We start from the raw sequence: 15,591 nt of genomic DNA, 5'->3' as shown, positions 1-15,591 counted from the left end.
CAACAACAAAACAAACAAAAACAAAACTAGATAACTACATAATTAAATAAAACCCAATACAAAGAAGAAAAAAACCCAAAAGTTAATGTTTACCTACCTCAAATCAAACATCTTGTGGGAACGATCGAAGTCGACGAAGACCATAGATCTATATATTGGGATATGTTCGATCTCATGTACAGTCAATGACAATCATGCTAGGTGAGGTTAAGACTATATTTCAGTAGTTTTACGTTTATGTTGTATGTAAACCACTGTCTTCATCCTTTGCTCTCGATTCTATTGATTTTATTGAATAACATAACATAACATTGTGTTTACTTCCGCGTTCGGAAGATTGACAGTGTTGAGCTTTGTCTGGATGATTCAGGCTCTTTGTAATATGGTCTCGGATTGTACGTTGTGGCACTCAGGCTACAGCAATTATCTCCCTTCTCAATATTGAGCTGTTTTCGTCAATATTACTTTTACACTTACTATTTATCATTTAGGACATTTGATATCAAGTTAAAGTAGATTAAATATGTCGCAGAAATTCGTTCAACGATTCCCATTTTACAAGAGGATGCTCAAGAACAATTGGTGACAATCTAATTCATAAAATTCATCAACTTTCGAACATGGGGATGTAGCTCAGTGGTAGAGCGTTCGCTTCGCATGTGAAAGGCCCCGGGTTCGATCCCCGGCATCTCCACCACTTTTTTTAATTTCTTTGAAAGTAATGAATTGTCAACATATTCTTCTATCAAAACCACTATGAAAATTGAAACAAATTTCTATTTCAAAAGATTTTACAATTTTCCTCTTTTTTTTTCTTTCTACATAGTTTTTAAAGTGAAATTTGGTGTACATAAAACAGTCATCACCTAATACTGACTGACATTATATGAAACTGATATTAAAAATGTATGATTTTCATTAATGACAGTTTTTGCATACATCATTCAAAGAAAGTTTTGAAGATTCAACCCATAATTCATTTCAACTTAAATAATTTTTTTATCAAAACCTTTACTTCCTTGGCTGATCTGAAATTATGAAGGTAAAATCTGAAGCTGTTGAGAATACTCTGTGACAATTAATACAATACATTTCAAATGCATTTACCATTCCTACCTTCTTCAAGCAGAGTTAAATCCAAAAAGAATACTGTTACTGTGTGAGCTAGCATAATATGTTTTCTCTTCCTACAAAAATTTCCCTTAATGGCAGCAAACATTAAGCATGGAAACATTCTCTTTGCCTGTTATTTCTGTCACAATTCATCATGAAGGCTTTGCTGCATTTTTTTGTGGTGCTTATTAGAAACAGTTCCTAATTCCAGTTTTAGGTCATCGTCGGTTTGGCGCCACTGCGTCAACAAACTACTGTTTGAACCTCCTAGGTTACATTCCATTATAAACAAACCAATCTAATGTTCAGATGTTTCAAATGATTCCCATTAAAACTACATTATTTGAAATATACACACTAGCTTGATCGTTTGACTGAGAATTTCGACATGTTGCTTTAATTAAAATACATGTGAGGATTCTAGTCGTACTTTAATAGGTTGAATTTCAAGGAGACCTTTGACACAAGGTTATAAAAAATGCAGTTAAGTGCACTTGTCTTCAAAGAGAGATATGCTTTCCATATTTGACAAGACTTTTTATATGTTTAGAAGTTTCTTTTAAGAAACAGAAAATGCCTGTTCAAGCTTGCATGTAATTACTTTCACAATGTGACTCATAGATGTTGTAATATGTGGAAGGCACTGACCATTATTCTTCCCATATGTCTTACAAACAAGGAGGACCCAAGACGATCCAAGTTAAAACTGGTCTTCAGCAAACCATGAGGCAAGAGATCAAGTGTTGAGGCGTGGCAATCCCAATTACATAGCTCAATGCCCATCATCAATCACTTGATTGTCAAGTCTATATTTGATTACAGATTACAGCCAATCATAAAGGTGGAATATCATGGGGAGAAGCATTAAACAAAGAAACAAAGAAACTAAAATCAACAAAACAGGTGAGTGAGTGAGTAAGTTTAGTTTTACAACACACTCAGCAATATTCCAGCTATATGGTGGCTGTCTATAAACAGACAAGCCAGTGATCAACAGCATGAGCATCAATAAGCGTAATTGGGATGTGATGACATGTGTTAACCAAGTCAGCGAGCCTGACCACCCAATCCTTTAGTTGTCTCTCACGACAAGCATGGGTTACTTAAGATCACTTCTAACCCGGATCTTCACGAATTCACTTAACATGATCATTGGTTATTGATACAATAATGGCTTGTTAACCCTTTAATTACAATTACCACACTCCTCATGGTTAACAGTAAAACCCAAGAGCATGGCAAAACAGATTTACTCATAACAAATTCTTACTTTCACTGTCAGAATGGCTCAAGTTCTTCATCATTACACACTTAAAATATTTACACACACCAGTGTTTCAATATTATTCAGAGTTTCAGGCCAATCTTTTGGTTTGGTTGTTTGATTGTTGTTTAATGCCGCACTCAGCAATATTCTAGCTATATGGCGGCCAATATTTTGATTAATGATCAATAATGCATACTCTCAGTCCGGAAGGATATACATATTCATGTAACTCCAGAATTTACATATCTGCCCTACTCAGGGTGCCGTTGTACAAAACAACCTTAGCGCTAAGACTACCTTAGTCTATGTTAAGGAATGGGCGCTATAATCGCTTTGTACAACAGCACCCAGGTTCTTTTCAAGAAATCCTGTCAAATGTTAAAACCTGTTGCAGGCAGATTCATATCAACTTATTCTCAAGGAAGTGCAAACCTTGGTGCCTCCATTTGTCACATGGCATCTACATGTCACATAGCGTCTACATATGTACAATTAAACAATAAGTTTCTTATAATATACATTTACTCCATAAATTTATTGGTTTGGTTGTATTTTGTTACCGCTTTAGCTCAATAGTTTTATAAATTGACCCCAAGCAGTCTGTAACTTTGTTTCATGTACATTCATGTGTCGCCTTGATCTTCTAATTAGTTCTTAAAACAAGAAAACATAGAATATACATAGTATATGATGCATTTAATCAATCATCATATAAGAGAATATTTTTGGGTAGCACTTTCTATTTGTGTGTTAGATACAAGTCTAAAGAGCTGAACAGAATTCAAACCTTGCTCATTGTGTCCTTGTAACCTTGAGGCTTAAAACATTATATCCTTGAGGCTTAAAACATTGTATCCTTGAGGCTTAAAAATGTTTTATATCCTTGAGGCTTAAAACATTATATCCTTGAGGCTTAAAAATGTTCCTTGAGGCTTAAAAATGTTTTATATCCTTGAGGCTTAAAACATTGTATCCTTGAGGCTTAAAACATATCCTTGAGGCTTAAAAATGTTTTATATCCTTGAGGCTTAAAACATTATATCCTTGAGGCTTAAAATGTTTTATATCCTTGAGGCTTAAAAGGCTTAAACATTATATCATTAAAATGTTTTATTCTTGAGGCTTAAAACATTGTATCCTTGAGGCTTAAAAATCATTGTATTCTTGAGGCTTAAAACATTGTATCCTTGGGGCTTAAAACATTGTATCCTTGAGGCTTAAAACATTGTATTCTTGAGGCTTAAAACATTGTATCCTTGGGCTTAAAACATTGTATCCTTGAGGCTTAACATTGTATCCTTGAGGCTTAAAACATTGTATCCTTGAGGCTTAAAACATTGTATCCTTGAGGCTTAACATTGTATCCTTGAGGCTTAACATTGTATCTTTGAGGCTTAAAACATTGCATCCTTGAGGCTTAAAACATTGTATCCTTGAGGCTTAACATTGTATCCTTGAGGCTTAAAACATTGTATCCTTGAGGCTTAAAATATTGTATCCTTGAGGCTTAACATTGTATCCTTGAGGCTTAAAACATTGTATCCTTGAGGCTTAAAATATTGTATCCTTGAGGCTTAAAGATGTTTTATATCCTTTAGGCTTAAAACATTGTATCCTTGAGGCTTAAAAATGTTTTAGATCCTTAAAACACTGTATCCTTGAGGCTTAAAACATTACATCCTTGAGGCTTAAAAATGTTTTATATCCTTGAGGCTTAAAACATTTATCCTTGAGTCTTAAAACATGGTTTGTGCGAGACAATGATTTACAGGTCACTACTGATAGTTGGATCATTGCTCAAGATCACTGCTGTTGCAAACAACATCTGGTTTGCCTGAGACTCAATAACAAGCCTCTAGAGACAGCTGGATCACTGCTAAATGCAGCGTAAAACACTATTCACTCTCTACTGAGAGTTCAAATTACTGAATTGTGAATAAACGGTCATTGTTTACACAGAATCAAATAAAAACGGTTTCTGTTTATTTCAATCAACATTCATACACATTTTCATCAACACATCCTATACTAAAATCAAACACACTCCAAGAAATAAACAATTCAATAATGCCCTTTTATCGTAATGTTACCATCAATTAGGGACTGTTCATAATTTATACCTAAGGGGGTGATGATGATTTTAATGGAGTCACCCATTTTATTCTGGGGAAGGGGGGTCAACAATTTTGTACACATGTACTAGAGGGGAGTAAGCAATTCTGTACATAAAAGTATGCTTAAAAATTATGGGAAAGGGGTTGTAGTGTCGTTGATTTTGTACATGACACGCAGGGTATGTGTGGGGTGTTTGGGGTGGGGTGTCACTTTGTACATAAATTTTAGGGGGTGTCATTCACGTTGAACATGCTTCTCCATAAAAAAATCATCATCACCCCCCAGCCCTAATTTATGAACTCTTAAGAAGAAACAGGTCAGTTATATGTCAGTTTTAAGCTGAATCTTTACATGTAACATCTAGGACTGACTACAGACACGCAGAAAATATACTACTGAGGTCGGCATAGTAACGATACTTGAACACGTTCTGAATCTTGAGATTATGAGATCAGCTTAATGATGCCATGAACAGCGTTATTTTGGTTATTTCATAGTGAGTATCTATTTGGGAATAATGTCATAATGTTTACTGCTTTTATTAAAACAATAAGCAGAAGTATGGTGCTGCCAAACCAAGACCAAAGACCAACAAATCCTGGCGCAACAAGGGGATAGAACTCTGCACACTAGGCCAACTGTGCTAGCATCAGTGACCCTTATGTTGGTTCCATGAGGGTATCTACAACCACACAATGACAATGACAATACTTTATTACCCGTGAGGGAATTCTTGTGTAAAGTTCAACAGTCTGCAGGTGTTTCAAAGTTTCATCTATCCTCCTTCATGATAGAGAAACCACCAGACAGTGAAAAGATTAACTCTGCTTATTGTTGCAAGTGCAGAGATGAACACTTCTCATAGATTGTTAATGATAAGATGAACACTTCTCACAATTTACAAGTGAAAAGATGAACTCTGTCTATTGTTGCAAGTGAACAGATGAAGACTTCTCACATGTTGCAAGTGAAAAGATAAACTCTCTGTTGTGACAATGCACATGGGTACTTGTGCATTATTACATCTTTAGAACAGAGAGCTGAAATAATCCACTGTTCAATGACCTTATCTACATTCAACTGTCCTCGATCAACCCGTAAACAAGGGCATATACCAAGACTGGAATATATGGTAGACATAAATATTCTTTCACACGTTACATTTGGGAAATTACAGATTATAGTTTCTTTTGTTACATTTAGTCCCATCCACAATTCAAACCCAACCTCACAGAGTCAGGCACCAATTGCCAGCACACAAGGTCAGTGATCTAACCCATTCAGCCAATGTGAGTTTCAAATGAGATCACACACTTTGTGTAAATTAGTTCTATTAGCCAAACTTCTTCAAACATTCTTGTTCCCAAGTTCTCTATTTTACACAATGTGTTGTTCCAGTACTGGCTCCTTATATATCAGTCTCTCAAAACCTAATCTACTCAAGTCAATAGTTTTGAAGTCGTTATCAATAATGAGTTCCATGACGGCTCGGCCGATGCCCGTGGCGTGCTGTACGCCATGGCCACTGAGACCATTGGCAAAGATCATGTTTCGATGATATGGGTGGTTCCCTATAATCAGGTTCTGGTCAAACGTGTTGTAGTCATAGAAACCAGCCCAGGCACTTTTTAACTGAAAAATAATGGACACAGAATGACTAAAACAAAATGATTTGGTTGGTAGACTTGTTGTTCAACATCGCACTCAGCAATATTTCAGCTCTATGGCAGCGATCATTAAATAATCGAGTCTGGACCAGACAATCTAGTGATTAACATGTCATGAGCTGCGATCTGTACAACTGGGATATGATGACATGTGTCAACCACATCAGCGAGCCTTTTGACCCGATCTTGTTAGTCGCCTCTTACAAGCATGGGTTACTGAAAACCAATTCTAACCTCGCATCTTTACGGGTTAAAAACACAAAAATGAACATCCAATTTATCATTATAGTGACAACTTGATTCATCATAATTGGAGGTAACAGTTCCTCGGTTAATTTCATGTAGGTGTCCTACCTTGAGACATTCAAACTTGGGGACCCTGCTTGCCAGTGATGGCCACACATTCTCGTGGAAGTAGTCATAGTTGACCTCGAGATCATCAGTGCATGGCTCGTTTTCCTGGAATTAGAAACACATGCTGTCTCCTGCACCTGCTTGAACCACATGGGGGTGTGTAGTGTCTTGCATTCATCCACTACCCTGCACTCACCGATCGTCCTGCCTCACCGATCAACCACCCTGCCTCACCCATCAACCATCCTGCCTCACCCATCAACAACCCTGCCTTACCCATCAACCACTGCCTGCAACCACCTGCTCACCCATCAACCACCCTGCCTCCTCACCCATCAACCACCTGCCTCACCCATCAACCACCCTGCCTCACCCATCAACCACCCTGCCTCACCCATCAACCCCTGCCTTACCCATCAACCACTCTGCCTCACCCATCAACCACCCTGCCTCACCCATCAACCACCCTGCCTTACCCATCAACCATCCTGCCTCACCCATCAACCCTGCTCTTACCCATCAACCACTCTGCCTCACCCATCAACCACCCTGCCTCACCCATCAACCACCCTGCCTCACCCATCAACCACCCTGCCTGCCCCATCAACCCCTGCCTTACCTGCCTCACCCTCACCCATCAACCACCCTGCCTCACCCATCAACCTCCCTGCCTTACCATCAACCACACCCATCAACCTCACCCATCAACCACTCTGCCTCACCCATCAACCATCCTGCCTCACCCATCAACCACCCATCAACAACTCACCCATCAACCACTCTGCCTCACCCATCAACCACCCTGCCTCCTCACCTCCTACCTCACCCATCAACCACTCTGCCTCACCCATCAACCACTCCTGCCTCACCCATCATCAACCACCCCATCAGCCACCCTGCCTCACCCATCAACCACCCTGCCTCTCACCCATCAACCACTGCCTGTCTCACCTGCCTCATCATCCTGCCTCTGTGCTCACCCATCAACCACCCTGCCTCACCCATCAATCACCCATCAACCACTCTGCCTCACCCATCAACCACTTGCCTCACCCATCAACCACCCTGCCTCACCCATCAACCACCTCTGCCTCACCCATCAACCACTCATCAACCCGCCTCACCCTGCCTCACCAATCATCCTGCCTCACCACTCTGCCTCAACAACCACCTTGCCTCACCACCCACCAACCACCCATGCCTCACCACCCATCAACCACTCTGCCTTTTACCCATCCCACCATACTGCCTCTCAACTCACCCATCAACCACCCTGCCTCACCCATCAACCACCCTGCCTCACCCATCAACCTCACCTGCCTCAACCATCCATCAACCACCCTGCCTTACCCATCAACCACCATCCCACTCTGCCTCACCCATCAACCACCCACCCACTGCCCTCACCCATCAACCACCCTGCCTCACCCATCAACCACCCTGCCTCACCCATCACCCACCACCATGTTGCCTCACCCATCAACCACCCTGCCTCACACATCAACCACTCTGCCTTCACCCATCCCTGGCTTACCCACCCACCCTGCCCTCACCCATCAACTCAACCCATCCCCCCTGTGTATACTGACCTCTGTAGGGGAGCAACCACAGATGTAATGGCCCCCGTAGCCATCCTGCCTGTAGTAGGTCAAAGAGGAGTCCACTGTCAATGGTGATGCCACCCCAGGTCCGTCAGGACAGTGGATGGCATAGACGTAGCGCTTCCTATAAGGAAAACATCTATAATTATCCAGTGTATAGTATTTCCATTCTTGTTTGAGAACACCCTGGACACCTGTGCCAGACAGGTTCATTTTGAGTCTGATATTATTGACATAATAGTTGTCTAATCAACATACTGTTCTGTCAAGAAATATATATTTGATTTGTCTTGTTGAGTATCTCCTGCTCTTAAAACTGGTTGTATGATAATTTTCATCAATTTATCAATTTAACAAATATGTTGAGAGTTACTTATACTTATTGAATGTAGATCTATGATAAACTCTTTAAGAAGACACTGCTTGTCGAGCAAAAGAAATTATGTACTGCATCCTGCAGTTGAACAGGAAGTGGCACTGTAGGTTGGTTGGTTGTTTAACGCCACTCTTAGCAATATTCAAACTATATAGCGCCGATCTATAAATAATTGAGTCTGAACCAGACAATCCAGTGATCAACAGCATCAGCATCGATCTACGCAATTGGAATATGATGGCATGTGTCAGCCAAGTCAGCGAGCCTGACCACCTGATCCCGTTAGTCGCCTCTTACAACAAGCATGGGTTACTGAAGATCAATATTCTAACCCGGACCTTCATGGGTGGCACTGTAAACAGGACCAGTACTGGTCCCTATTGAGGGTGAACAGGAAGTGGTGTTGCAACATCTCTGGGACCAGAATCTACTGCTTCAAGAGGACTAGGTACTGCAACCAGTATCATCACCTACCGGGGTTCAACAGGAAGTGGTGTTGCAACATCTCTGGGACCAGAATCTATTGCTTCAAGAGGACTAGGTACTGCAACCAGTATCATCACCTACCGGGGTTCAACAGGAAGTGGAGTTGAGAGGTCACCAGGACCAAGACCAATCATTGCCTTCCTAGCAACATCGCCTGCCCAGGCTCCAGCGCAGTTGATGACGACCGCGAACCTTGTCTCATACATCTTTCCATCTTTGCCTTTTATCTGAAAGGTTAAGGTGCCAAAAGGATTAACATCACAACAGCCTTATCCAACCAGAAATATATTTATCTGTATTGACATCAAGAAATATCAGACGCACATTTGTTCAGCTCCGACTAGGTTTATTAGATTTAAGTATTAATAAAGGAAGAAGATTGTCTATAGACAGAAATACATGTATGAGAATTTGTCCATTATGCACTTCATCTATTGAAGATGAAATTCATTTTATATTTGTATGTCCATATTATGATGATCTTAGAAGAAAATATATTTCAAGTAATTATCTATCAAAATATCCAACGATCGCCTTTGTCTCGATTTTCACTTCCAGAAATGAAACTGTTATCCGTAACCTTTCTCTATTTGTAAAACATGCTGTTGTCTTGAGAAATGATAGGTTATCTAAGCAATAACCATTATAATTGCCATTGTATTATGTACTGTAGTTATGTATATGTATGCAACTCCTTGTATATGGGCCGGAGGCCTTGAATACAATAAACTTGACTTGACTTGACTTGACATATGGAAAACATTTCAAGATATTAATCAATATGCTTGACTGCTGCCACGTGTATTGTGCATTCAGTAAAATGATGTCAATATTGAGTCAGAAACATAACTTTTAGGACAACTCCCTTTCAGAATTCCTAAGATGAAAACTGGATAGTGCAAAATGAGAGTGAAGTTAGCAATATTCCAGCAATATTACGGCAGGGAACACCAGAAATGGGCTCACACATTGTACCCATGTGGTGAATCGAACCCAGGTCTTTGGTGTGACGAGTGAATGCTTTAACCACTAGGCTACCCCGCCGCCCCAGATTGTGTAAAAGACACTAGTGATCTTTAATTTCTTGACAGTAGTATATATCTATAATTGTACATTATATTGAAATGGATAACACATAATTTATTGGTTTAACACGTTGACTGCCACCACGAGTATACTCGTAGTATCAATTCTGGCAGAATTTGCCACTACGAGTTATCTCGTGTAGCTATGTCAGTGGTATTTTAAAACAAGTTTCACATGCTGGCAAAATAGGCACAAGAAGCAATCGTCGAACATTCGTGTTAGGCAGTCAGCGTGTTAAATCTATATCTGGAATTACTTTGCAGAGCATACTGTGAACTAGCTGCTTTAAAATATAATAACTATTTGCTGTGAAGGAGTTCTCTCCCCTACAGTGTTTGTTTGTTTGTTGTTTGTTGTTTGTTTGTTGTTAACACATCACACAGCAATATTCCAGCTAAATGGCGGCAGTCGTTAAATAATCAAGTCTGGACCAGATAATCCAGTGATCAACAGTGTGAGCATCAATCTACACAATGACAAGTGTCAACCAGCAAGCCTGACCACCCATCCCATAAGTCGCCTCTCACGACAAGCATGGGTTGCTGAAGACCAATTCTAACCGGTTCTTCACAGGTTCCCAGTGGCCTCAGGTAGACATATGTGGAGGACCATGAAGATATAGGATTAAAAAACATTATAAAACAAAAACTGCCAAGCATAATGGACCAGGTATAAAATAATGACTGTGGATCCCAATGAAACATGGTAAACAACTCTCAATTCAAACTTACAACAGCAGAGTCGAGGATTTTGTGTGAGTTTGACTCAGAGCCCATCATAATTCTTTCTTCTCGGAAATCAAACTCAGTGAGCTCCCCTGTCACATAGCGGACCCCCAGACTCTGGTTCTTCTGCTTGAAGGCCTGGAGGAGACAGTAGGGGTCAAACCAGCCCTCTCCCTCCACACCTGGAACACAGGACCTTGCAGAGTGAGTGAGTGAGTGAGTGGGTGGGTGAGTGCGTGAGTGAGTGAGTGGGTTGGGTGGGTGAGTGAGTGAGTGAGTGGTTGAATGAGTGAGTGACTTGAAACACATGGCCTTGCAGAGAAGGAGGTCGAGTGAGTGAGTGAGTGGTTTGTTGAGTGTGTGGTTGAGTGGTTGAATGATTGAATGAGTGAGTGAGTGACCTGAAACACATGGCCTTGCAAAGAAGGAGGTCAAGTAAGAGGTCGAGTGAGTGAGTGTGTGAGTCTGCATTATGTCCTTACAGATAGAAAGAGCAAAATCAGCCCTCTCCCTTCAAATCTGAAACACACAGCCTTTCGGTGAGTGAATGAGTGACTTGGGTTAAATCAACTTAAATGGGCTAACAGCGATTCAAAAATCACAGTCTCAGGTGTCTCATGTGTCCGAGGAATGAGTGCACAGTGAATTTTAGTGCCTTAGGGAAAGAGAGGGGATGATGATTTTAAGGGGGGGGTCACCCATTTTGTTCTGGAGAGGGAGGGGGGTGTCACCAAATTTGTACACATGTACTAGGGGGTCACCAATTTTGTACACAAAAATAAGAAGAAACATGATTATAAATTACGGGAGGGGTGTGTGTGTGTGTGTTAAATTGATTTTGTACATAAACTTTAGGGGGGTCATTCATATTGTACATGCCTTTCCATGAAAATCATTATCATCCCCCCTAGCCATAAATTATGAACGGTCCCTTAGATGACTTCACTACCTGTGCTCCAACTTGCCCCTCTCACTCCCCAAAAAATCATAACAGACTACAACAAATTCTGAAATGTGAGTTATCTCCCTTGCATCATGGCTGCCTATTTCAGTGGCATCCATACATTTACAAACCTGGTTGTGATCAACAAAACGTTCGTAGCGCTACGTCATTCGTAAGCCTGTGATAAACAATAGAATTACTATAGGTCATGTTACGAACGCTTTGTGGACCCACACTGTAGTCATTCACAATACAAGAATTCAAGCCTGATATACTTGAATAAAGCAGGATACAGCTTGAACTCACAGGTTACTGACTGACTGAGTTTGGATTTACGCCGCTTTTAGCAATATTCCAGCAACATCACGGCGGGGGACACCAGAAATGGGCTTCACACATTGTACCCATGTGGGGATTCGAACCCGGTGTTGACGAGCCAACACTTTAACCACTAGGCTACCCGACCGCCCCCACAGGTTACTGAAGCAGGCAGAGTTGATCTGTGTTGACATGCAATGTCAGGCTCTCTAAGCAGCTCACATTAACAAGTATTTATATGTTATCTAATATCTCATCCAAAGTCAACTTAACATTCATCTAAACAGGAAGACAAACCTATTGACATCCATACCCCATAATCTTAAAGTCACCACAATATACAGGACCTACAGTTCACAAGTCACAATGTCTGACATAGCTACACAAAGACTACAACTTTCCTTGGAAGGAGAGCAAAAAACAAGTATTGGTCCGTGAAACTGAACAGCCCTTGCAAGGGAGGCAACTCTGAATATCATCTCTAAGTCATGCAATTCCTGGTGTCCCCTTGAAACTTTCTCCCTCTTTCGACCCCAAACTTATTTATCACTGACCGTAACTTCCAAGTTCAACGCCATCAAGGTTCAGCCAGGGAAACTTCTCCTTCAGCCTGCTACAGGTCAGCAGCTCAATCTTGGCCCCCAGCTCACTGGACACAGAGTAAACACAATATATAAACACATGGCAACTAGAGGTGGGTATTGCAGATAATTTTCATATTGCGATATATTGCGATGCGGAAGCATATATTGAGATATGTATTGCAATATATAGCAAGGATTATTTTTTTAACAAAAACTACTTATAATCGAGTTAATGCTTGATTATAAAGCAAAAACACAATAAAATCACTATGATGATTAACCTTTTATAAAAACTTTTAATCATGACAAAATAAAAATGCAAGTAACATTTGGCACTAATGAAACAGGGAAAAGAGCAATTCAAAAAACGGAAATATCCAAAGATTTCCGAGTGTTACGATTTTTTCCGAATGCATGTCAAAATACCGGTTTTCGATCAGCGTATCGCAATACGTATCGTTTTCATGTCTGAACCGGTAAATACCGGTAAACCGGTTATATTGCGCAGCCCTAATGGCAACCTTGACATGGAGAAAACAATCCTAGGGCAACTGCCCCAGTGAATATTGCACCCATGTTGCTTCTACATTTTCACTTACATTCATTACTCCGAGAACAGTTAGTACAACTGAAAAAACTTTCGCTTGGTATCTTAAACTATATGGTTGGTAACCATAGCAACTATAGTTTTGAGCCTAACGGATATGCTCTCATACACATGGCCCTAGTCTGGCAACTCTTACGTCTGTAGGGCGTGGTTTTTCAGACACTGTTCCACACTGTCTGGAGGTACCAGGAACAGATAGCCTTGGTGGTTGAAGGGGACACATGGAGGGTCCTGGTCTGGGGAAACATGAAAATAATTCGGTGATTTGGCGAATCAAACCGTATACCTTCTATAATTCAATTCATTATTGGTGGTCACTAGAATCGAATATTTACAAACATGTTTTTACTTGGAGGTAGTTTGTTGTTTATCCACGTGAGCTATGTGAAACGGAATACATCCAAGCCATGCAGAAGCGTAACTTGTGTTGTCTTGAGTGGGACCCTCACGTCACTCTCATTAGGCTATAAGCGGCATTGATTGCCATGTATTGCTTTTTTAAAAATAGAAAATATCATTTAAATGTATCAACTTAAGCAATTACATGACATGTTTGTTATTTTAGTTCCTAGATTTTAACCACAAATAAATAAATAAATATTCCTTTTGCTACAATATACATAAAACAGCTTGTATTCGCCACACAGTGTATTTGTTGCCAGTCTCAGTAAACTTAGACTCAGTATTATTCGTTACACTGCTATACTGAGTCTAACAAAACCTTGTGGAAGGTCGCGTCAGATAACCTTTCCAATTGACCAAACAGAACACAGCTTCTTCATGTTCCATTATGCTTGACAACGGTACAAGAATCTGTATCGAAACGTCGCACTCACGAATAAAAAGAAGTTGTTATCCATAAAATTTGTTCTATATTGTACTTCCCAACTTCTAAAATGCCACTCAAAGAAGCTTACCAAATCGCGAAAGTTGACATTCGCACATACCTTTTGAACTTTTACCTCCAGAAAAGTTTGTACCAAACGATTCTGAATGCTATTTTCAATAGCCACAGCAGTAAGTAAACAATCGCGAAAAATAGCGTTTTGTCAGTATTCAAGCATGTCAGCTTGCTGAAATACTAGCTAATGATAGCCATGTCAACAGAAACCCCAAAGTGTATATACTGCAGGTCAAATATCTGTGTTTTATGCAATTTTCATTTGTTGGGAGATCAGTGTTGGCGAACGAGGAAGAGAAAATCCATTTTGTAAGTCCCGCCGAACCCTAATAGTAGCTGTTGTCTGATTGGTTAAATCCGTTCGGACGTCTCGCATTTGATTGGATGGTCATAGGTCGCTCAAAGGTTACCAGACGTGACCTTCCACAAGGTTTTGTTACACTCAGTATAGCAGTGTAACGAATTATACTGAGGCTAAGTTTACTTAGACTGAATCTGAGCCTCCATACACTGAAGTTGACTGAGGATCTTTTGTAACTCAAACTTAACACACAAAGAAAGAACACATAGTCAAGATAAATACTCACAAACATTTAACAAGTAAACCTTGTTCTAAAATGCTAATGGCATTATTATAGGGGTGAAACGATACCCCTTTACCATGGTACGGTACATATTGCGATACAAGGCCTTCGGTTCGGACCGTTTCGGTTTCGGTATATGAGATATGATCATAATGCAAAAAATAATAGAAAAGCATAGATTTCAACAAAATGATTCGATTTCTTGCCATTTTAGAAAAGGTTTAAAAAGGTTTTTTAAAATGACGGTACGAAAACCGAAAATACTGATTTTTTGGATTGCATTACGGTATACCAAACCGAAGGCAAAATATCACAGTTCTACTAATACCGCTACACCCCTACATTATTATCAGTATATTATAAATCATTGTTAATCCATGAATTATTATTTGATAAGCATACACATCAAGACTAAACACAATATAACTAAACTCTTGGTTCAGACTTGTGGATTAAATTCTGTCAGTTTAACTTTTAGCAAAACCCCTGACAGCAGCATGAGTGACTCAATGGTTTTACGCTGATTTTAGCAATAATCAAGCAATATCACTTCACACATCATACCCATGTAGGGAATCAAACCCTCGTCTTCGTCGTGACGGGGGAATGCTTTAAGCATTAAAGTACTGTCGTAAATAGAAAAAAAACTGTATTTTCTCATTTATCTCTACAATTTATGTAGTTGATATGTGAAAGTGTGAAATATCGGTCCAAAACGACATATTTGGAATAGACCATGGCTTTGTGCAAATTAGTGTGCAACGATATTGTATTACAAAGGACACTTTTTAAATGCCCAATTTGAAATTAGACGTAGCTTCCTTATAAACGATAGCCAACATAAAAAATAATAGCTTTCATGCT

The 15,591-nt window shown here is 39.9% G+C and overlaps 1 protein-coding gene and 1 non-coding gene across 3 annotated transcripts in view; one reads left to right on the top strand and one right to left on the bottom strand.

The window, feature by feature from the left end:
• Nucleotides 1–622: 622 nt before the first annotated feature.
• On the top strand, nucleotides 623–694 carry Trnaa-cgc. Its single transcript has one exon. It is a non-coding gene; the product is annotated as a tRNA-Ala (tRNA).
• Nucleotides 695–4,341: 3,647 nt separating this feature from the next.
• LOC124271072 (FAD-dependent oxidoreductase domain-containing protein 1-like) overlaps nucleotides 4,342–15,591 on the bottom strand; it is a 36,644-nt gene continuing 25,394 nt past the window's right edge. For both annotated transcript variants that reach the window (XM_046706141.1, XM_046706142.1), the window contains exons 4-10: nucleotides 13,379–13,478; nucleotides 12,606–12,700; nucleotides 10,797–10,972; nucleotides 9,061–9,206; nucleotides 8,106–8,241; nucleotides 6,517–6,621; nucleotides 4,342–6,127 (exon numbers count right to left, since the gene is read on the bottom strand). In XM_046706141.1, the coding sequence (XP_046562097.1) occupies nucleotides 5,873–6,127; nucleotides 6,517–6,621; nucleotides 8,106–8,241; nucleotides 9,061–9,206; nucleotides 10,797–10,972; nucleotides 12,606–12,700; nucleotides 13,379–13,478 (1,013 nt within the window). In that variant the 3' untranslated portion in view covers nucleotides 4,342–5,872. The remainder of the gene's footprint in view (nucleotides 6,128–6,516; nucleotides 6,622–8,105; nucleotides 8,242–9,060; nucleotides 9,207–10,796; nucleotides 10,973–12,605; nucleotides 12,701–13,378; nucleotides 13,479–15,591) is intronic.

Source organism: Haliotis rubra, unplaced genomic scaffold (genome assembly GCF_003918875.1).
Source record: "Haliotis rubra isolate DU_JTF1 unplaced genomic scaffold, ASM391887v1 Scf157, whole genome shotgun sequence".
Taxonomy (NCBI): Eukaryota; Metazoa; Mollusca; class Gastropoda; order Lepetellida; family Haliotidae; genus Haliotis; species Haliotis rubra.
This window is presented reverse-complemented; position numbering and strand designations above follow the sequence as displayed.